The 24152-nt window shown below is 38.4% G+C and overlaps 1 protein-coding gene across 5 annotated transcripts; it reads left to right on the top strand.

Annotated features, from left to right (window-relative positions):
• The first annotated feature begins 2046 nt into the window (after positions 1-2046).
• On the top strand, positions 2047-23863 carry SYCP1 (synaptonemal complex protein 1). Of its 5 annotated transcripts, XM_048293411.1 has the most exons (28): positions 2047-2212; positions 3268-3343; positions 3513-3559; positions 4852-5016; positions 5399-5466; positions 5626-5699; positions 7036-7094; positions 7487-7556; positions 8176-8249; positions 8618-8726; positions 9182-9276; positions 9420-9604; positions 10046-10113; positions 11231-11292; positions 12611-12714; positions 13204-13321; positions 13563-13633; positions 14286-14367; positions 15215-15277; positions 15956-16018; positions 16861-16977; positions 18024-18134; positions 18775-18867; positions 20096-20170; positions 20429-20488; positions 22480-22626; positions 22923-23009; positions 23095-23863. In XM_048293411.1, exons 1-28 carry the CDS (start codon positions 2135-2137, stop codon positions 23236-23238), a joined length of 2565 nt encoding a protein of 854 aa, XP_048149368.1. In that variant the 5' UTR covers positions 2047-2134; the 3' UTR covers positions 23239-23863. The 5 variants fall into 5 exon arrangements, with proteins under 5 accessions (XP_048149368.1, XP_048149370.1, XP_048149369.1 ...); XM_048293413.1 differs by lacking the exon at positions 4852-5016; XM_048293412.1 differs by lacking the exon at positions 16861-16977.
• Positions 23864-24152: the final 289 nt, after the last annotated feature.

The following is a 24152-nucleotide window of genomic DNA, read 5'->3' as shown; positions in this document are numbered from 1 at the left end:
AGAGAGAATTAAAATCATGGAACTATTAAGTTGGAAAAGACCTCGAAGATCATCCAGTGTTGCTGGATGTCACCAGAAGAAATGATTGGACAGAGCAGGTGAGATTTCTGGGGTCTAAAGTCAACAACTAACTTTTGGGGTATTTCCCATTTCTGAAAGGATTTTGGGATATCCCTGTTTCTGAGGTGGCTTTGGGGTACCCCCCAAATCTGAAAGGGGGGAACTAGGAGTGAGAAGACACCTGGCTCCAGTACTTGGGCATGCTTTGCTGGGGGGGGTCTACAGAGGCCGTTTCAGTGAGAAGCTGCCATAATCTTCCTCCATGTCTGGCAGAGCCAATCCCTAGCAGCTCCAAAGATGGATGTGCTGCTGGTCAAGGCTGGGCCAGTTAGAAATGGTGGTGATGCCTCTGTGATAACAGATGTAAGAAGGAAAAATAGTTGTTGCACAGCTGTAATTACAGCCAGAGAAGAGCAGGGTGAGAACATATGAGAGGAACAGCTCTGCAGACACCAAGGGGCAGTGGAGAAGGAGGGGCAGGAGCTGCTCCAGGTGCTGGAACTGAGATTCCCTGGAGTCCGTGGTGAAGCCCATGGTGAGGCAGCTGTGCCCCTGCAGCCCATGGAGGGCATGGGGGTGCAGGAATGCACCTGCAGCCCCTAAAAGAGGTCACACCAGAGCAGGGGGATGCCTGAGAGGAGGCTGTGACTGTGTGGGAAGTCGTGCTGGAGCAGGGTCCTGGAAGGACTTGTGACCCTGTGGGGGACCCACATAGGAGCAGGCTGTGCCTGTAGGACTGACCTTGTGGAAGAGTGACCTACCTTGCAGCAGTTTACGGAGAACTGTTGCCCAAGCGATGGGCTCCTGCTGGAGAAGTTCATGGAGAACTGTCTCCTGTGGGATGGACCCTATGCTGGAGTGGGGGGCCAGCAGCAGGAACAATGTGTGATGAACCAATCATAAACCCCCATTTTCCGTCTCCCTTCTTGGGAAGAAGGGAGGGATGGGGAGGTGTTTTTAAGATTTACTTCTCATGATCCTGTTCTGATTTTGTTAGTAATAAATTCAATTAGTATACCCAGTTTGCCTCTGTTTTTCCAGTAATTGATGAGGGATCTCTCCTGGTCCTTATCTCAACTCATGAACCTTTCACTGTGGTTTTTCTGCCCAGTCCAGTTGCAGAGGGCAGTGATAGAGTGGCTTCGGTGGGTGCCTGGTGTGCTGTGTCAACCAACTACACACCCAGATCTTGGCCCCCAGAGCTGTGAGCAGCTCCCCGGGCAGGCTGAGAGCTACCTCTGGCAGGCAGCAGAGTCCCTGCCCTGGCACACAGAGCCCTGAAGCACAGGGATCCTACTCCGCAGGACAGTCCCTGAGCACCCCTGGCTACACCCTGAACGCCCTGGCTGCACAGCTATTCCAAACTTCCCCCCAACAGCCCCCTCCTCACAGATCCCATCAGCCGGGGCTGTGCCAGCTTTAGGAGATGCCTCCACGACCTGCCCCTGCATTGTCCTGCACCCACAGACTCGCCGTGTTCCGCACTGCAAAGGTTTGTCCTCCCTTGAGCTCTCTGGGCTTTGACTTTCTCTGCTCTGGCTCCTTCCAGAGCTCTCAACGCTCCAGTGCCCGACACTTCCATCCACCGGCACTTCTGGGGGAGCGATTTACAACACTGGGGGGTCACCGGAGAACGGGGCTCCCCCATTTATTCCCTGTACAGGCGGGATTCCCCCTTCCCCGCCGGACCCCCCCTTCCCCCCGGACCTCTCCCGCTTTTTCCCCGACGGCGAAGGCCCCGCTGTGCCCCCCCCCGGCCGGCGACCACAGCGGCGTCTCCAGCCCGCCCTGCCCCTCGGGCAGCCCCGAGACCTCTCTGGTGGCCACGGGCGACGAGGAAGCCCCGCGGCCCGGTCGCCCCGCGGCCGCCGCCCTGCCCGGCCGGGCCCTCCCTGGGCGGGCGCAGCTCCCGCGGGACAGCGCCCTGCGCCCGGGAGCTCCGCTAGGCGGCGTCCCCGCCAGGCGCGCGCTGCGCTGAGGGGCCGCCGCCGCTTCCCGCCCTCCGGGACCGCCCTCAGCGGCCGCCGAGAGGTGCCGGCGCTGGGCCTCGCTCGCCCGCCCTTTTGTCGGGGCCATGGAGAAAGAAAACCGGTTTAAATTGTTCGTGCCGCCGCGCCTGAGCGCTGGGCAGGTGTCTGCGGGCAGATCCCAGGTGAGCGCTCGGCCGCGGGGCCGCTGAGGGCGGCCCACCCTCCCCCGGCCGCCCCCTCGGGCTGTGCTGCTCTGGAGGCCGTGGCTGAGGAGGGGGCGGGGGTAAAGTGCAGGGGCCCTTCCCCGGGGACACGGGGCCAGTTCTGTGCCCGGGGAGTGCCCCGGCAGAGCCCCGACCGGAGCACACACACACAGCACGGGCGGGACGGCTCCTGCGCTGGACTAATTTCTGTGCATATGCCTACACTGGTGCCGGGGTACCATCTTCAGTCTGAATTTCAAAGACTTTTGCTTTTATTTTATATCAACACTGAAGGGAATTATCTTCTCGATCATCTGCTCTGTACTGTAACTATACATCACCAATGATAAACCCGCGTTTGATACGGGTAATTCAGTACAGAGAGTGAGCAGTGCCCCACTTAGATGCTCACACTGGCGTTGATGTCTTGCTCTCACCAGATCAAGTGTGCAGTGAAAATGTTCTGTCCCCACACTGAGTTATTGGAATTCAACAAGTTATTTTTTCATGTCGAAGCTCCTTATGAAATATGTTGAGATTCAAACGGGATATTCTGACAGCAGATGAGCTACGCTGTTTACAGGACGAACTTCTGTGACTTAAAAACCTTGTTAAATGATATTTTCATTCTGAAACATAATCAGATATGGTTTAGAACTGCCCTTGGAAGTAAAGCAAAAAACAGATACCAACTACTGGTCTTCAAAAAAGTAATTTGGCTTCCCGAGTCCTTTACCATGCACCAGTGCACAGACAGGCAGGGGCTGCTGAGTTCCCTGCATTGAAAGCTTCTCCTTTGGCCACAGTCTATAAAGCAAACTGCAAAAGACCCACAGTTCTATAAACCAGTGTGAAGTAAGAAACAAGCGAGTTCCAAACCCATTACCAGTACCTTGGGCTTTGAAAATTGTGGGCAGCTGCTTTATTAATGAAAAATTATTTTCCCGCATCATCTGTAGGGTTTTTTTTTTCTAGATTTAATAATCCTTCTGTACAAATCTACCCATAAGAAACTAATTTTTAAATTTGTGCAGGGTTTTAACAAATACTCGGATGATGGTTTTAAGTTGCCATTCGATATGTCGAACCGTGGTGAAATCACTGATTCAGGTAAGACTAAAATAACCATTTGCCATCCACGTTCTTTAAATTTTTTTAATATTGTTGAGTTTTAATTTTTGTGAGTAGTCTCACGGTTTCGTATCTGTAACACTGTTAAATACAGTTTCACTGTTACTTTTTTTAGAAATACATTGATCAAAATCTCTTCATGTTTCAGATACGATTTCACAGCAAGTAAAACTTTGCTCTGAAGTGGATGAAGAGGTCAGCTAAGTATCAACTCTGCATATGTAATTTCTTGGGGTCTTTTAAATTTCTTCCCAAACAGTGCCTAAAGCATTATTCAGTAGATAGTGCTAAAGGAAGTAGTCAAAAGAGAATAATGTTTTCTGTCTCCTGGTTAAAGCTGAATCACTTAGAGGAGATATTTGTGATTTAGTGAACATGCCTGGAGACAAATCTTTGAAAGTTGATTTGAAGATTGTTTGTTGTTTTTTCTTTTTTTGAAGTGTCTGTGAAGTGTTGAGTTTTAATCAGAGTAAGATTTAAACACTTAAGTATCCTTGTAGAACTGGTTCTGAATAGTATCTTGAGGGGCAGAAGGTTTGATGTCAGAGTATTCTTTGGAAAACTGAAGTAGATTATCCCAACTGCCTTGTCTGGCTTTATTTTATCTATAAAACAGTGAATTTAGTGATCTCCTCAAGCATTGGATTCTTTTCACAGCATCTTTACCAGCATATTTCTGCTTTAGCACAACTCAGTAAAGCTTACTTTTTTGCAATAGCTTCTGTACTTTGCAGCTACGAAACTCTTTTTGCTGCCACAAAATAAAACACATTTCTTGCACTCCTCCTGTTGATTTTCATATCCCTGACAACTAGATTTTTTTTAATCCTAGCAGCTATTAAAGTCCCATCAGGACTGCCACAATATTGTGATGCAGCCAAAACAAGGATGGTGATAGGGGGCATCGTAAGTAAACCAAACTGCCCAGTGGGCTTGTGTGCTGCTCTTACCTGCCTCGAACACTGGTGCAGCGCTGCTTGTACGAGGCTTTCAAGGTGTTCTGAGAGCACAAGGGTGGGTGGTTTTTCTTCCTGCTCCGTGTATGCCTTAACGGCCGTATCACAACTACTCTTGGGCAAAATCTCTGAAGCTGCTTTTACTTAACTCAGCAGTGTCTGTCAGAAGGAGAGGAAAGAAATGGTGTGAAGAACCTACGAGAAGGAATTTTGGCTCCACTGATAATTCTAGAAAAACTTTTATTGATTTTGGTGGACTGCATGTCTTTAAGACCATCTATTTGGTGATGTCTGAGGGCACTTCGGGATATTTCATTGTGTTTGTGTCTCCTATGTGCTCTGTAATGCCTTTTGATACATACATAGTGGATGCACAAAGATTTTAACTTTGGCTTCTGATCGTATATAAGCTTATATCACCATCTGTGGAAAAATATTACTCTTGTAATGTTCCTAAGAGATAAATATGTTATCTACAACAGTATTAATTAAATAGTATTTGAGGTTAAATTGTGGAACCCATTTTAATAGAACACAGAAACAACGAATGAATTGTTCTCAAAACTCTACAAAGAGGCTGAGAAGATCAAGCAGTGGAAATTGACTGTGGAATCAGAGCTAAACCAGAAAGAAAGAAAACTCCAAGAAAATATAAAGATTATTGAAGCACAGAATAAAGCCATTCAAGAACTGCAGGCCAGTATTGTATAATGTACATTGAGCAGATGAAGTTAAGTGCTTCCTGATTTAGTATGACAATATTATTCGTACAGTTAAATATTAAAGAATGTGGCAGTTTGGTTTGTGCCTTGAGAAAATGGTTATTTTGAGAAGGTGTGTGCTCCTGTCCCATGTGAATGTGTGTATACCTGTAAGTGTCTCAGTTGCTGGTAAATTGTTGTTCATTACTACGTCTTTCATGCAAAAGATGATTCAGCATGTAATACCAGGTAAAACAGACTTCTCTCTACTGATGCCCAAAATTACTTTTCATTGTGAGATTTGAGAAGTCAAAGTGTACTTCTAATATATTTTTCAATAACAGTGTCTTTTTTGCATTTGTTCCCTATGAAATTAGTTTGAAAATGAAAAACTCCGTTTAAAACTGGAAGATGAGATATGTGAAAATAAAGATCTCTTGAAAGAGTAAGTAATACAACCAAATATATATTTTTGTGGTGAAAATAATCAGTTTTCATGTGGCCAGTTTCATATAGCCGCTAAATTGTGAAGGTCATTTACTCCTTAGGTACCTAAAGTACTGTGCACTCCTGTGAAAACATATGGTATTTTTCCCTCTTTTAGAACCACTGCTTTGAGGCATCTGTGTAATCTGCTCAAGGAAACCTGCACTCATTTCACAGAGAAGACCAGCAAATGTAAATGCTTTTTTATTTTTGATTTATGGGAGTAAATGTACTTCTAGCTTGCTCTAAATTCATGAACAGAAAAAAGTTCTCATGCTGTCCCAGATATGTTTTCCAGTTGAGATCAACTGGATGGCTCTTAAAATGAGAAGTGACTTTTAAGTAGCTCACAAAATTAGAAGTGAAGCCACAGGTCTAACAGAGATTTGCTTTGTAATGCTAAATCCAGAGGATTTTTGAAGCCAGTATAATTGTTGGCTCAAAGGTTCCAAGCCTGGGAGCTGTTTGGGTGCCTGAACACTGATACAGGTTTGAGGCAGTGTCAACACCCCTGATTAGCCACTGGCAGCCCCTCCATAGCAGTGCAGGTCTCCTCAGGTCTGGTTGGCCCATTGAAGGTTCTCAGTCCCATCCAGATACTGTGAATATATTAAGACATACGAAGTGGCGCTTCATGCCTGTTTTTAGGCTGTAGAATGTACTCTAAATTCCCAGCACTCTTTAACAAATTTCCAGAGCTGGCATTTCCTCCTGTTTGGAGCAGTTACACATTTGTGGGGAAAAAAGGTCTCAAACCCAAGGCACAATGAGTAACTAGAATGCTTCTTATGAAACTGAGCAAGCCAAGACAGCTGGATAACTTAATGAAGTTTAAATTCCTGAGGTTTTAAAACATGTTCATGATTGGGAGTTTTACTTTATATGCAATTTAGAATTGTTATTATAATCTTTAAAATTTTATTAACTTGATCCTGGATATTTAAGAAGTGCCTATTTCTTTTTAGCCTTAATTCTAGAAACACCTGTATATAGATGTACTGTTCTTTTTTGATAGCTGTGTTTCTTATGTTCTCTTCTACAATTGTTTTCTTATGGAAAAATAGTATCAATTACAAAAGTGAAAGGAAAGAAGGAAAACTACAGACATGGAGTTGTTGCAATTTTATAACGGCAGTTCTGTGGGCATAGGTATCTCTGCTGATAGGAAGAAATTCAGTGGTAAACCCTACATTACAGTTTATAAAATACTAACAGTTTTGATACATTATTATTCAACAACATTAATACTATAAGAATTAATATAGTTACATAAATTGATCGAAAATTACACTTTTCACAGAAAAAAATACATTGGGAAGGAAATTTAAAAGCTGAGCTTGCTTAATGTTTCAATACATTTTCCCTAGATTATATAACTTTTGGCACCCTGTTTCATAATGACTTCTTTTAATAAGTAAAGAGTTGGTAATTCCTTTTTAAATTCATTATGCTGATTAAGGATAATGACTTGGACAGCTGGCATTCTTTTTCAAAAGAAAAACTTTCTTGTACATTCTTGCTTTGATAGATGAGCAGGAAAAAGAAGAAACAAGACAATTGTATGACGAGCTTCATAGCAACATGGAAGTAAGTATCAAGTAAGCTTGATAAAAGGAATGTGATTTATGTGGGTATGCTGAGCTGAGTTACACGTTTATGTTGGGATACTATTTGTATCCCCATGTGTGTATTATGTCATGTGTGATGCAGGAAGTCAGGTTTTCAGTCCCTTTCAAGAATTACTTTTGTATTATATCAAGCACATTCACTGGAGAAAGTGCAGCAGTGTGTGGGATGTAGATCCATGTGATCTGTGTGATATGTGCTTAGTGCTGGGTGACTGCCAGAACTTCTGTCTTCTTTTTGGACTCCGTTTCACCTACCTGGTGATTTCTCAGAGTGGCTGAGGTTGGCAGCAGCCTCTGGAGAACTTCCAGGGTTTCCAATATTGAACTTCAAATATTATATTTTGTTTTTAGAGACTGACAGTGGCATTTGAAGAGCTTCGTGTGCAAGCAGACAATGACAGATTGGAAATGAATTTCAAATGTGAGAATTCTGTTTATTGTGTTTATGGTGCTGGCTTAACAATTCTGTACTTCATAGCTTTTAATACACATGCAGTGTCAGGACAGACAGATGTGAAGTGCTCAAATGGTGGGCAGGTCACACTGAAACACTGGGACCCTCTTTTATTCATGCTGCCTGTATTCACTGCCTGGCCCCTTCTATTGTTGTTCCACTGGGCCAAATTTGGAACTTTATTTTTCAAATAGGCACTCAAAGTCCAAGTTTTGACTGTGAAGTACAGTCTAGAGAGCAATACTTATTTGATGTAGTTAGTTTATTTAAATGATAATGCACTAGTGTATAGCTACGGAAACTTTAACTAAATGCTCTCACTCTATATGTATAGGCTACTATGTTCCTGTTTCATTTTCACGTGTTCTTTTCTGTTAGTTTCTTATAACAAACATGGAGTAATGAACTAATTCTGTGGAAATCAAAGATATTTTGATTATAAAATCAAACATTGCCTCAACAGTTACTCTTAGGAAACAAATTGTACAGCTGTACAATTACAAGCAATTGTAAACTGGAAGTTGTATTGAACTTAGAGTATATTTCAGCTAGAATGTTAACTATGGATATTACTGTATCTTGAAAGTAAAAGAAGAAGCAGAAAAAGTGGACAAGTTTGAAAAGGAATGCAAACTGGAAGTCAGTCAGAAGGAAAAGCAGGTTTGCTCAGTTTTACCATCTAATATGTACAGCTTTATTTGTGACTAAGGGGCAATGCAAGAACCAAAGAGTGTTTCTGGGCATTAGTAAAAAAGACAAAAATAACAGCTGAAGCTGCATTTAAGTCAGATTCTGCTAAGTTTAGTGATGTTTCAGTACCTTTAGTCTACTGGAATTCATGGTTTGATTTTGAACTGGAGAACTTTATTATTTAGAGTAACATGAGTTGATCAATATTTGGCTAAGATCAACAGCTTTATCTAACTTCCTGACAGCAGTATGTCTGCTTATCATACCTGGGATACAAATGAAAATGAGTATCTGTCCCTTTTCCAGACTTCAATACGATATTTCTTTAATTTTGCTAGATTTCAGCTCTTACCATGCAGAGAGATGAAAAAGATGGTGTAATAAAAGACATCAAGGCTCAGCTGCAGGAATCACAAAATAAGATTGCTGACTTAATAGAAGCAAAATGTAAGAGTTCTGTCTGCTATGTTTAAATGTAATTGTTTATAGAAGCATAGGAAACAGGATCATGATAATTTTATTCTGTTACTGGTCAGCAGCAGAATTTTGGGGCCTTGAAGGCCTTATTTTTGTTTGGAACAGAAGCTGCTTATGTGGGATCAGGACTGGCAGGGTAGTTTTTAGGGTGAGTGAAGCAGTGAGAGCTTTTGAAGATTGCAAGGGGAAAATACATTGTTTGAGTTTTGCAAATTTACAGTCAGGCAGGTGCCACTGAGGAAACTTACTTTTCAGAACTTGATTTTCAATATTTTTAAGCCATCTATATTCAAAGTGTTTATAGTATATGATATCAGTACCTTTGGTCTATGTTAAATAAATGTATGTCATTTTGCATTTTTAGCAGCATTTTTTAGTAAATATCCTGTTTTTTTAAAATATTAACGTACATCTTTTTTGCTTAGTACATGAAGAAAAAATGTTAAAGGAATCCCAGGTCAGTCAAGAACATTTGAGGGCAGAGCTGGAAGAGGCTAGAATTTCATTGCAAAAGGCAGAGGTACACCTTGCTTATAGTTTTACAGTATAAGTAGACTAGACACGTATTTGCATAAGTAATTATGGATACTTTAGATGTGAAACAACTGTGGCTGTTTGTTGCAAAACATGTTTAGAAATTTTTTGTATTTGTATTTTTTGAAGGTTACTCAAAAGAGCTTAGAAACCGAATTCCAGACTACAGTGAAAACATTAATTCAGGTCACTGGAGAAAAGGAAGCACAGGAAGAAGAATGTAAAAAAACTAAGGCTTTGCTTGCAGCCCTGACAGAGGAGTTTGAGATTTCTATTGCCAATTTGAAAAGCTTGCTGCAAAAAGAGCAAAATAGGTAAATTAAAGAGTTTAAATTAAAAGAGTCATCTTACAGGTTGCAGTTTATGACAAAATCAAGAACAATTGGAAATGTAGCTGAAATTTGGAGGTTTTTTGACACAGTGGTCTAAATGCAGAGAATTTAATGTATTTTTTTTTAATTTGTGCTGGTCGATAATTGTCTATAAAAAAAGTAAATTTTTGCCCCCTCCAACTTTCATAATTCTGTCTTTAAGAAATACAAATTTCTGTAAGTACATATTTGCTTACTTTTATGTCTGCTGTTCTGAAGCTGTAAAAGTGAAATTTGATGTGTGTTGAGGGCAGCTATATCATCTGCCTGTTGAAAGGTAATTGTTTTTCAATAGTGGTAAGAATTTATCTTATTGTCCTTTAAGTTTCAAATGCAATGCTTTGTACTATACATTCAGGGTTTTTTAAATTACCATTTTCTTAGATTAGAGAAACATGAAGATGAGTCAAAGCTGCTTACCTTGGAGCTCCAAAATAAGTCTGCTGAACTGGGTAAGGCTTGTAGAAAGGCAGAAAATGAGCTAGGCAGTAATAAAAATGTTTTCTGCTGTTTTCTGGAAATGGACTGTCTCTATTGCTTGGAGAAATGATCTTACAGTACCTGTACCTGTCTGGAATGCTTAAATTTATTTTTACTCATCTGACTCCCTTTTCTTTGGTGGTCATTGATACTGTCAACAGCCAAAGGGCAGTGCTATGCAGAGCTCCAATGGTATGTCCATCCATGCATGAATTCTCATGGAAGTAATTTTGGTTTCCAGCTAAAACCAGTAGCACTGCAGGTGCCAGGAGTGATTTCTGTAGCTTGTAGCAGAGATCAAACCCTCCCATTAAGGTTTCTGTAGACCCTCCCCATGCTGGATGTGGAAGGACATTAGCAGGGATTTTCTTTAAATACTGCTTTGATATCCTGTGGTTTCTAGGGATGTGCTCCTTAGTCCCCAGAGTAAGAGATTTGCCTTCAGGACTGTTTTCCTGCTGTGCAGCACATGACCCTAGATCTCATCTGACAGATGAGAAATGTAATTGGATGTCTCTGTATACATTGAGGGCATCTATAGAGAAGTGTTCAGAAGTGAACTGCTACTGCTTGTCTAGAACAAGGCAAGATGAGACCTGTGAGAATTGAACACCAAACACGACCTTGGTGTTGAGTACTTGCAAAAACCAGTATTGTGAATGTGCACATAGAAAACATTTGGAAGTTAGTAATAACTGGTTTCCTTTTGCAGCATATCCATGTGAGTACCTTCAGCAGTTCAGGTTTTTTTTTCTGGAGCAATGCAGATGCATCAATACTTGGAGAATACTCTGGTCTTACAGTCCATGGTTTATTTGAAGCTGTAATTGTGGAGCATATAATAGGCTCTGAATTTTATTTAAGATAAATTTCAGATAAGTTTCTCTTCAGATATAGATCTGCTAATGTCTTTCTTAATCCTATTTCAAGTCTACATTTAAATTAAGTCATAAATTAGCTTCACAGTTTCTGAACTTGATCCAAGAAATTTTGAGAACTGGGTATTACAAAAGGATGAATATTTTATACTGCCTGCTAAATATGAAAAATTATTTCCGTTCCATTAATTTTACATTACATGTGCTGTAGAAGAGATGACTAAACTAAAATGTGACAAAGAAGTGCAACTTGAAGAGCTGTCAGAAACTCTGGTAAATGTTCATTTTATTAGTCTTATAGCATTTGCTCTTCGTATGAAATTCCTTTTGCTTTGTAAGTATCTTAAATGCCATAAATAAACACAGTCTAGTCTACCTTAACATTTCTGCTAAACTTCCTCACACACAATTTCAGTGTTTTCTTTGAAGAACTTGTTTATTGCCACTGTTTTTCTTGTCTGATGTGTTTTGGTCTTTCTTGTCTCCTATGTTTTTGGTTTTTCTTGTCTCCTGTGTTTTGGTTTTCCTTGTCAAGATTTTTAGTTATTTCCTTCTTCATTCATGCATATTCAAGTGCCACTCCCTCTGGATATAAAGTTTTCCCATTTTTTTCTTACTTATAGGAAGGTAATTAGCTCTGGCCTCTGTGAACCCTACTGTACTGTGACACAGGTCCATTTTCTGTCATAGAAGTCTAAGCTGTATGAAGTACACTCTTAATAGACGTTTATTTTCATTATGATTTTATATTTACAAGTCTAACAAGAAACTGTATCAACTAAAGTTAAGATGGTGTGAAACCAGGTGTGCATTTTTCCATGTCTGCTTGTTCATTATAATCTGTGCATTGAGTGTGCAACTGAGTTTCACTAATTTCCTAAAATGGGAAAATTTGGGCTTCTACTGAAGAAGGATCTTGAGGCTACTGTAGAAAATTTGTAGACAGAAAAATTTGGAGAGAGAAATGAAAATGCACTCCAAATCAGAGAGGTCTGAAAAAGGGCAATAGTAACACGTTTCTATAAATAGTGAAGTTACACATCATAACTTGTATACAAGTACATAAGCAATAGCACAGAGCAGTGTCTCACCTGAACTGCTCTGCTCGTAACAGTGACAGCAGATCCTCTATCCTCCTGTACAGAGGAGCCTAACTGCTGCCCCTTGCATTCCTACAGTAGCTGTACTAAGGATGAGGACACAGCCCTGTTGATTGCCTTTCTATTCTGACATATAGTACTGGATGTTTATTTAATCTTTTTAATTTAGATGAATGCAAAAGCGTATGAAGTCTGAAGCAAATGTCTTTATTTAAAATTATGTCCAAGGAATCTAATTTAGTAATTTTGCAGATAAGTTAATTAGACTCACAACAGGGGACATGTACAGCACTGGTACCAGAGTTCACTGTCTCCCACACCACTTCCATATCCCGCCAGAGATCTGTAAAGATACAGTCTGGATAATCCATGACATGGATGTTTAGTGTTTGGTTCTTCTGAAAGCCTTGTGCTGTCAGTTAATGTCTGATAACTTTCAGGAGTTGTAGTTTACACACATATACTCAAAACTCTTCCTTTTCCTTTTGCAGAAAGAAATCCATGATTTGAAAGTACAACTGACTAGTACAGCTGAAAAGGAACAAGATTATTTAAAGCAGCTTTTGACTCTGAAAACAGATCTTGAACAAGAGGCGTATGACCATTTTGAAAATATAGTATTTAATATTTTTGGTGCTATATAGAAGTTACTTTAATACACAGTGAAATGAACTACGATTGTTTTCTAATGAAAATTTTGAACCGCATAGTATGACATTAATTATATATTTACATTTGCAATTGCACTTTCTCTATTTGTATGTATTCTATAGAACATGCAGTTGTTCCATATCTCTGTGACCTACTTAACAAGAAGAGAAAGTTTCTGAATTCATTGTTAATCCTGCTTTGAACTACATAATCTTCAGTAACCATTATATTTATATAAAAGTTGACTCTGGTTATCTTTCCTTCTTCTGTCACCTTTTTGTATGACTGTGATTTTGTTGCAAAGCTTATATTTGTAGATAAAGGCCTGGACTTTTTTCAGCATGGAGTAACGCTTGATAATATGTAGATTTAACTTAAAAGGAGATTTTAAAATGCATGTTCTTATTCCTTTTGGCCATTTATTTTAAATTAGGTTAAAGAATGAACAACTAACAGTGTATCTCAATAAGCTCTCACTAGAGAAAGAACAAATAACACAAGAGAAGAATGGTGTGGCTGCAGAACTCAAGAAACTGCAAGAAAGACAAGAGGCAAGTTGTAAACTTCCAGCTTTTTTTAAAGGACAATACTCAATTTGAACTACAAATCAGATGGTAAACTGCAACATGACATGGTTCTGTAGAGTATTTGAACTATGTTTTGTGTTTGATTTGGAAAGGAAGTGTATTTACACTTGCGAATAAGGCAGACCAGTGTGCTTTGAATGGCTTTGAATTTTTTTAAGAAGTCACTTTTAATATTATTTCTTTGCTGACATGGGTCTTTATTTAGGATAGTAAGAAAAAAGAAGAAAATACAAAGCAGTTAGTTGAACACCTAGAAGAGGCAAATGGCCAGCTAAGGCAAGTAAAAACAAATATTAATATCCGATGTTGTTAAAGGAAGTAGACTCACATAGTTGTGTTCATATGCTGCTTTATGTGATTTTTTTGATAAATGTTTTTCTAGATTATATAGCTAAACAGAAACTACTCAGTATTGCTGTTGGCCAAGTAGAAATTTTCTCAGATTAGAAATACCTATTGCTACAGGAACAATTTTTGCCATCATTTTATATTACATAGAAAGAGCTGTCCTGTTTTGCATTAGACATCTTAGGTGTGAAGGAAATGAAACTAGCAATTCAAGATTATGGATTAAATGTGAAAAGGCAAAACTGGCAAGTGTTACTCTCTGCAGAAGTCTCTGTACCATCAGTTCAATAGACAGGCAGCCTCCCATGTTTCATAGCTGCATTATGATATTCCAGGTTAGGATGTATTTTCCTTAGGTTAGGTGGAACACCTTTTCCTACTTAAAGTATAGACAGTTCACATATTGACTTAGTATGCACGCTGCTTCATTTTAAGAACATTTTCATTGAGTAGCTCATGAAGTTCCTATCAACATTAGCAGCTCTTTTTAGAAAATAAAATACGGGTTTATTAGCAGTACTGAAAAGAAGTTAAAGGTAATAAGTAAATATTTATTAATGCTTGTTAATTTGCCCCTTAGAAATGAACTGGAGTCTTTGAAGGAGAAAATGGCAAAGACAGGTGAAGAGATTAAAAGTAAACTGGATGAAAGAGAAGAAAATGTACGTCACGTCATTTGTCATGAACATATATAACCATAACCTGTAGGACAGAATCTAAATGTAAAATGTTTGTTGGGATTTTTTCTGCAAAGCTCTGCCTGGGGGATGTGATTTCTGCCAGAGGCTTTCTTCTTTCACAGCTGCTGCCAGTTGTGTCATTGTGTGCCCACATGGTGAGCCCTATTATTTTAAAAGACAAGGACAATCACTGGGATGTTTAGTCTTTGCTTGGAAGTCTAATATTAAAGATTTGTTAGATTTCAGGCAGAGAACATGCTTTTCTTTCATACACCCACTGACTGATGGATGGGCTCTGGATTAGCTTTTTATATGTAATGTGAGTTTTAGCTTAAATAGATTCAAATATTTTTACTTTCTTTCTGTAGTTTCAAAGCAACCTGGATTTTTTAGCACTAGAATGGATTTCAAAATTTCATTGTAAAGGTCAAAGATTTACAATTGTCATTCCAGTTTAAAAGTACTGAAAACAAAATTTCAAGAAAGGAAAAGTAGCTGAAGATTCTAGAAAATAATTGGGAAAACTCATTTTTTCATGGATTGTAGGGAACTTCATACAAGTTAATTTTTAATTGTGAAGATACTGGGGTTTTTTTCTTCTTCTTTCTTAACTCCACAACCACTAAGGAACTGGTTCACTGCTATTAATTAACGTCTTGTAGTACTTTATGGCTAAAACTCCAGTCATTGTAACACGTCAGCTTGTGTTTAGTCCCACTGGAATAAACCAGACTGGTGCAAATGCATGTTTGAGAATGTTGACAGGAATTGCTAACACAGGGAGTAATTTTTAGGACTTACTAATTAATGTTCGAAATATCTCTTTCAGATGAATAATTTAAAGAAACAGGTGGAAAATAAAACCAAATGCATTGAAGAGTTGCAGCAGGAGGTGTGTAGAGATTTTAAGTCACAAATACGTAAACACATGGTATTTTGGGGTTTACTTTTCAACATTTTTTGTCTGCTGTGGTATCTTTAGACACACCTTTGTAATTTTAAAAGTTTCCTTTCTTATCCTAACTCTGAATAAATTAAGAAGTCATCTTTGGAATGACTTGATTTGTTAAATTATCCCTAATTTGAAAAAAGCAATTACAAAAACAATAGCTTTAATAAACTTCTACTTTTTTCATTTAGTACGTAGTATTATTTATGTACTTGTAATAAGGACCTGTCTCAATTACCTCTAGTAGAAAAGAATTCTGCACTAGCACAAATTGTAGTAACTTCACTGTAAAAATATGTAACTTGTATTTTTTGTCATGACATCTTCACACCTTCTGTCAGCAGCACTTTAGTTTTAATTCCCATTCTGCACCTCATTTGTTATTCCCTGTTGATGCCCAGGAGGAGCCTTTCATAAGCTCATGAAGGAACAGTATTATCACAGTAATTAGTTGAGCATTCTTTTGTTTGGAAAATTGTTCTGGAACCTGAACTGCAAAACAGTTATTTGCTTGATGAAAGCTGAAATTTTGAAGATTCTGACATTCTTGATGCAGTTAAACCTGTACATAATTCTATTAACTTATTAAAGTACAGTGTTTGTTTTGTTTTATTTCAACAGAATAAGGTGCTGAAAAAGAAAATTACTGTAGAAAGCAAGAAAAACAGTATTTATGAAGGGAAGGTAGGTTTAAATAACACCACGTAGAAGATGAGGTGAGTGTTTTTAAGTCCCAGTGTAACTAATGATAATACTTGTTAAATACGTTCTGAACATGTTTATGGATCTGGGATACAGGGTTTGCAGGAATGAGCCCATAATTTTTAGAAGATGCTTCCATTTTTAATCATTGGGCACTGACTATTGGATATTTAAAAGAGATGGACTTCACATCCCAAGGAATTATGTTTCTAATCAGTTCCTTTCTTTCTTTTCTTTCGTTGATTGTGGACTGAACAGGGTTCAGTAACCCCACTGTAACAGAAAAGTATTTAAAAGACATACATATATTATTCACTTTAGGCTGTTCTTTAAATGTGTTTTGCAGTGGTAATCCCTCTGATGGGAATATTGTGTCCAGCTTTGGGTACTGCACTTGGAGAAAGAAGTGGACTGTTTTGAGGATATTCATGTGAGAAACTTAAAAGGAAAAACTGTAATCAAAATGCACAGCTGAGAGGAAAATGTACCATAAAACCTGTGAAAATCTTACATAGATTTACAAGAGAGGGAATAAAATCTACATCTGTATTTGTGTTTTCCGAGGAATTCACAGCATTTAGGGTGGCTGCTTGGGGCTGTCTTCCACATTGTCCTGTTGCCATTGTTTCTTTGAGTATTTTCTAACTCACTTCGGGCCAAAGTTCAAATCTTTATTCAAAAAAGCTGAACTCTAAATAGGAAACACTTTAATATAATATACCTGAAAAGTAACCGGGTGTTTCCGCTCAAAAATAAGAGGTAAAAAAATCATTAGCATATTAATTCCTAAACAAATAACAGCAGCAATTCTACATTCTCAAAAGGTGAATAAATTGCAGTTAGAGATGGAAAATATGAACAAGCAACATAAGGAAGCAGTTGACATCTATCAAAAAGAAATAGAAACAAAAAAAGTGAATGAAAATAAACTTCATGAAGAGGTGAGAGGTGTTAATTTTTACTGCAATTTTAAATTTTTTAATATTTAAAATGTTTTTATGGAGCTTTATTGGCCAGAGTCCTTTCAATCTTCAAACATTTCAATCTTACCAACAGAAATGGAACTTCTTGTGTATGCCTGTGAGCAAAGCTTTAGTACATTAGGTACATAAGCTGAAGTATTTGAATATGTCTTTGAAAATAAGAACCCAGTTAAATTTTTTTTTTTTTGAGATATCATTCAAAGAAAATTCTACTCTTGGTATAAAGTCAGCATAGCTAAATTAGATTATAACTTCTCCCGTATTAACTATTTTTCTGCCCATACGTTTTTTGATGGTAATGCTAAGAAATGTTAGGACAGAGTGCTTGAAATGGCCTTTTGGCTCAAAGTGCACTTGTCTGCTATGGATGTACCTTTACTCTCTGTTTATTTGCCCATTTTAACTATCTGCATGAAAGATGTCGGATTTGAAAAGGATCTTAAAAGCAAGTGAAGACTAAGTGAGACTACATACTTTGCACCCGTAGGGGGAAGAAGAAATGAAACTAAGATTGATGCCTTAGGTTTTAACTTTTATATTTTTCAAATTCTGTACTGCTTAGTGTGTCACTCTGAAAGTTCCTGGTAGCCTGTTAATTTCTGCTCTTGTACTAGGTGGACATAACAAAGCTTCTCTGGGCCTGCTCTCCAAGGACACTTAGGGTGTCCTAGGCCCAAAAGTATAAACCAAAGAGCTGCTGGGGGGGGGGGGGGTGGATAAGCTGAGGGGAAAACTGAAGCTTTAATTGGAGAATTAACCCTGCTACACAAATGAACCAAACCTATAAAAGTGTGCAGAACTCGTGACCTGTCGTCCATCTTGGGTCCATCTTGGCAGTGGCCTCTGGGCCCCAGGGGGTACCTTTGAAGGCCTTTCAAATAAATACCTACCTTTATTCCCCTACTCCTGTCTAGTCTCTGTTTCTAGGAGGCCTCTTAAGGCATCAAGATTTAAAAAAAATATATTGTTATGTTTTTGAATGAAATGAAATTTATTACTAACAGGTAGAAAAGATGCGGTTGCTTTATGATGAAGCAACAATGATACAGAGAGAAACTGATATCCGATGTCAGCATAAGATAACTGAAATGGTGGCACTTATGGAAAAACACAAGGTAGGAGATTTTACTGATTGCTGTGATTTGTAATGTGTGATACCATGTTAAGAATCTTTCAAAAATGGAAAAAGGCCTGAATCTGGGAAAAGGAAGCTGAACACATGCTTGACTTTTCATCATCTAAAATCAAATTCATTTTCAGATTTTGAAAACATGCATATGGGCAGAAAAATTCCATTTATCTAAATTTATAGGATGAAATTTTTTTTTTTTAAATTCAGACTTCCTTTGTTACCATCTGAATGCAGTATTTTTCAGTATCAGTTTTTGGCCTCTTTCTCTGAGGAGATTACTTAGTGACTGTCAGCAGTTTAGCTTGACACATTTTAGTTTACATTTCTGTTACTCTCTTTTGCAGTATCTTTAGCAGATACCATTAATAACAATAGCACGGCTGGCTCTCATGTGCTGAACACGTATTGCTGCATGGAGATAAAGCAGTCCACAAAATAACACTGCATCGAGCATTTTCTGTTTTACACTTTCTGCAGAAGCATCAGTGTTTGTCCGTGGTGCTTTCTGAATCTCCTCAAGAGCCTGGTTGAAAAAATGACTGATGTTTTAAGGGGTAGATCTATAATTGTAACATTTAGTCACATGTTTTGAGTTTGTTGTTGGTTTGGTTTTTTTAACACAGCTTGAATACGATAAAATGGTTGAAGAAAGAGATGCAGAGTTAAAAATATATAAAATTAAACAGCAAAAGCAGTTATCATCAGAAAGAGCACTGGTAAGGAGTACTTTCCAATATTAAATGATTCAATGGAGGGGCTGATGTCCTTGAAGTGTAATGTAATTATAAATGCCATATTTTACTTCTTCCTATTTGATACTTGGGGATGGGTTAACTGTCTGCTTTAGTGGGACTGAACAGTAAAAATCAGCCCACTAATTGTTTGCTTTTATTTTCTTACAGATGTTATTCTGGGCACTAAAAACTCCAAAATCTTTCTAAAAATAAATTGGAGTAGCAGTGTGTTTGTGTCTACTCTTCCAGATAGTGTGTCATGTTCTGACTTCACAGTTTGAATAGGAAACTTTTGTTTTAAATAGTTTGATTCTGCCCTCTCACCCCTGTTCTCCCAAGTGTTTTAAGGTCTTACCTTGAACACTTCTGGTCAAGTACCTGTTTCTGATAGTACTTCAGTCTTTTTTAAACAAGCTAAAACAAAGCTTCAGGTATAGGGTTGAAAAACAAATAGAATTATGTTTTGTTTCTAATGAGTATACCTGTGTGCCAGTTTGGGCAAATTTGGAAATATATCCTTTGAGAGAAGGCACAACCACCCCTCCTCCCACCAGGTTCGGGAAAAAATCAGTTTTCCTCGAAGGAAAGTGAAAGAGATAAAACTATTTATTTAAGAAATACACAGGAAAAGGATACTAATGCTAAATAATAAAACCTCTCACTGTAGAGAGAAAACCTGGGAAAGTTTCAGAGTCCTTCCGTAGATCTCTCTCCCCCTCCTTGGAGCTGGGATGAGGTGGTGGGCCCACCTCCAGGGCCAAGGCCTCGGTGGAAGGTCCTCCCGATGTATTCTGATGTTGAAACAGTCCAGCAGAGAAAAGGGGAAAAAATGAAGTCCCAGGAGAACAAAAGTTCAACTGTCTGTCTCTCTCTCTCCGGAGAAAAAGAAAGCCGAAAGCTGGCTGGAAAGCAAGCTGCTTCCTCCCGCTCCCGCTGCTGCAGAAGCAGACAGGTTTTGCCTCTGTGTCCTTGGAACATGAAAACAAACTGCAAACTGCTTTGAAAAAGTATACTTTTCTCTCTCCCCTCTCAGGCTCAGTTTAAAGGCATAGAAAGGCACAAAATTAATTTCTGGGCATGGGGCAGTGATATGGGATACACATCATAAAGTCACCCCAAGACAACCTGTTAATTACTGTCTCACTTTGGACTGTTTTCTTTTTTCTGGGTTGTGCATAGTTAACCCTATCCTTTATTTAATTGTTTTTAGGAAAATGAACTGTCATGTTTGAAAAGTGAACTGTCATCCCTTAAGGAACAACTGAAAGCAGAAATTGAAGAAAAGGTGGAGTTTTTTACTAACTGAGTGGTGTGGGTGAGAGGTGTGGTCTGGGCTTGTGCTCTGGGAGAAATTGTATAAGAAATGAAACTGAATAGAAAAATAATGACTTTTGAATGCTGCAGTGGTACTAAACCTGTCATATATTTGTGTAAACTTTGTAACAGTATGATTGTAGACTGTGTTCTGTAGTTACACCAAGAAGATTTTTAACAACTGAATGGAAATAAAATGCTTACTTCCTATCACATAACTCTTTTGTAGGAGAATCTTGTAAAAGAGCACTCTCGAAATATGAATCCTGAAAGTGAAAAGAAACACAAGGTAACTTTAACTTTTTAATTCGTTTTAGAATTCAGTCGTATTTATATGTGTAGAATCTAATTGAAGCGCCATGATAATTTATTTGCATTCAACAAAAGACATTGGGACATTGGAATGCTTTTAACTTAAACCTTTTTTAATTTTAGAAAATACAAACTTATGTTCCTGAGACTCCTAAACCTTGTTTAGATCTAGATGGTGAATCTATTAATGTAAAAAATAAAAAGTCTCCAAATTATATTCCTATGGAAGTCAACACAGTGAAAAAGAAAAAAAATGCCTCCTTTGGTACCTGCAGAAAGCCCTTTGGGCTGTCCAACATTGGAGGTTTGTAGCTCCTAACAGTGAATTTTTCTTGTTGCATTTTTCTGACTGTATTTCTTACTTCTCTGTAGATGCTTACTTATTTTTTTCCCTGGGATAAGAAGGGATCTTAAAGGGTGAGACCATTCCATGGCGATATTAGAGAGCAGTTTGTGGAAGGGCTCCCAGTGTGTCATTTTTCTTGCTCAGTTACTAAATTTCTCCATTATTATGGATCAGTAGCAATTCCTGTCCCAGAAGGATTGTGAATTTAATAATGTCTCTAGAATTGTTTTACTTAGTCTTAAAAGTGTCCATTTGTAAAGGCACTTTTTTCTCTATGGAAGAGAAAAAAGCTTATATAGCTGTAAAAATTGTCAAAGTATCAAAGTATTCCTGACTGCAGAACTTACCCCTCTTCCCTGTCAGGAGTTCTCTTGTGGTTTTCATTTTCGAACAATAGAATCCACTACCATTTTGATGTTATCTTTCTGAAAAAGGACTGCACAGGACCATTGCAATGTTTCTCAGAAGTTTAACTTCTGGTGAAAAGACTATTTAAGTAAAACCAATCTTGATGTTGCTATCAATCTTTCTCTGAAAGCGTTTTCCTGCAATTTTGTTTGTTTCCATTTTCTTAGATGTTTCAGTCCACATGTAGTGGCTAAAGTTCAGAATAACCTGAGTTTCTGCAGATAAGCATAAAAAACTTAGATACAATGTGCCATGAAATTCAGTTCTTCCACAGCTTCCTGTTCATTCTCCTTGTTTGGCACCGAAAAAGGATATTTCCACCCCATCCCACTTTGTTTAGGTCTTTGCTTCACGTTTGGATGGAAAGATAATAGTTCCACTGCATCTCTCAGGTGTCTTCGTGGACACTCAGACCGTAAACTGGGTCATGAGTTTGGGTTTAGATTCTATACTTAACCCATTATAGGAGAAGGGTTCACGAAGGATGTCTGGACTTCAGGCGTCTCTCTTGAAAGCTGTTTATTGCATAGACGAAGTTACAGCATTTCAGGGAGTGGGTATCCAGAGCCAGCCCTACAGCTGCCAGCTCCAGCTGTAGGCATACCTGAAGCCACTTTCTGTTCAAGTTACAAAGCCTTATATGCTTTTCTTTGCAGAGTATCTTAACACATAACAACCAATAAGCACCATACCCAATACCTTTACATTTGCCTATAGCCTATCATAGCTACTACCATCACCATATTATAGTCATTATTATCCAATCACAAGAGTAAGTAAGTTACAATTTAAGCGTACAATGGAAAATTCTCAGACCTCTCTTTTTCTTCCTGCATCGACATTTCTTGTTTGCCTGCCATATCTCTCTTTTTGGTAAAGACATGTTTTCTATTTACTTATGCTCTTCTCGAGACTTATTTACTTGGTGAAAAACATGTTCTTGCTTGTAGTCACATCCCTTTGTCCTACTCCTAAAAATCTCCTTCCAACTCATCTCCAACCTTTGCCTTCTCAGTTACTCAGCAATCACTGTTTCAGCAAAACATCTTTTACTCTGTATCAAAACTTGCTTTCATTTCTATCTCATCCCCAGTTTCTACTTTCAGAGATCTTTCTGCCAAGCCTACATATCTGTGAAACTTTCTTACCAAACTTTCATCTTCTCCAACACCCCATAAAATAGAATTTAATAATTTTAAAATTTTCTTTCCCAGACATATATTATGAAGACTCCTCCAACAGATAAACTGCAAAGTGGAAGAAGCACAAACCTGCCTTCAGAGCAGAGCATGAGGAAAAAGCAGAAAGTGCTTATCCGACTGGATAGTGAGTCCGAGAGCTCTGAGCACAGCGACCTCCTGGTAAGAGTCAGAGAACAAATCGTGTACTGAACAGTTCTTTGTGCTCACTGCTGTGTCTAAGAATGGAGATAAAGAGTTTGGGCTTCCACAGTCAAGCAATATTTATGTGTATATTTTTACTTAATTGGTTCTTTCTGGAATTGTAGTTGTATGTACATAATTTACATTCTTTTTATTGAACTGTTATGCCTCATAATGACATCTTAACTTTTTTTTTTCCATAGTTTAGTATCCCTAGGGGGAAATAAAAAGTACTTTTTAATATAGTGTGACTAAGTAACTTTTTAATTTATTAGAGCATAGTCTCGGAAGAAGAAATGTTTAAAAAACTGTACAAAGATTATCCTCAGGCTTCGCAATTACATTCCACAGCACCAAAAAAGGTATGTTAGCCTTTTATAAGATTAAACCAAACAGTTAACCAGATTGTTTACAGAAACTAATGGGTGGCTTTATTTTCCTTCCTAGGCACCAACTCCATCCAATGTGAAATCTCCAGGCTCTGCACTGAAACTCAAAACCATGAGGAGAGTGCGCGAGGCAGGATGGACTGCCATGTCCAAAATGGACAGGAAAAGAAAAATTAAAGAAGTTGTAAAGTTCTTTGCCTAAAATGCAGAAGTACCCAGTGCCCTGGCATTACTTCCTAGTGCCACCACGGGGTTGTTATTCTCTCTGAGTTAGTACTTTGTTGCATTTTTCTGTCATACTTAGTGTGTGTAATACTATGTTCATTTCCTTTACACACATAAACTTTATAGATCTGTAACTACATCCCCTTGCAGAGCATTTCCCACCTTTCCTCCCTTGTGCTGCAAAATGTTGGGACACAAATTAGTCAATTTTAAATCTTAAAATAAATATAACTACATAGAAAGTTGTTTCAAAGCTGTTTCTGGCATTAGAAATTCTGGTTTTAAAGAACTTCTGTTCTTTAAATTTACTCTGTTTTTCTTAATACATAATACTTAGTGAAAGAAATATCGCTGTTAACTGTATGCAGTTTTACCTGAAGTCCTCTTGCCTTTTCCCTGCATTTTAACTGCTGTTAGACCTTTCTTTTTAGACTGTTTTGTTCTCAGTATGTTAAAACAGTTTTGAAACTTCTAAAATTGAAGTTTCAATAGATTTACTTGTATTCAAAAAGATTTCAGCGTCATAAGGAGTAAAATATGCATGTTGTAAGATTGTGAAAACAGTGTTAAGATGTCATTAAATTGTTTATCTGAAATATAAAGTGTGGGACTAAATGTTGTTGCTTTAAATATTTGAACACAGACAGAAATCACCAGGCAGCCTTCCTAAGGACCAGCATCTTCTGCCACAGAAGTGTAAGGATAGATTAGAACATCTATTTCTGTATTAATCCTTGGTTAGTCTTAGTTTCACCACAATGACAAACCCTACTTCAGAGTCTAGAGATAACAAGAAAACTACAAGTACATCTTAAAATACAATGAAAAATCAAAATCCCCGATTCATCTGAAGTGGGAAGCAAAACATACGTGTTGCATTCTTTTTGTGTA

Source organism: Corvus hawaiiensis, unplaced genomic scaffold (assembly GCF_020740725.1).
Source record: "Corvus hawaiiensis isolate bCorHaw1 unplaced genomic scaffold, bCorHaw1.pri.cur scaffold_32_ctg1, whole genome shotgun sequence".
Taxonomy (NCBI): domain Eukaryota; kingdom Metazoa; phylum Chordata; class Aves; order Passeriformes; family Corvidae; genus Corvus; species Corvus hawaiiensis.
Note: the sequence above shows the minus strand (reverse complement) of the source record. Positions and strands in the feature narration are given on the sequence as shown.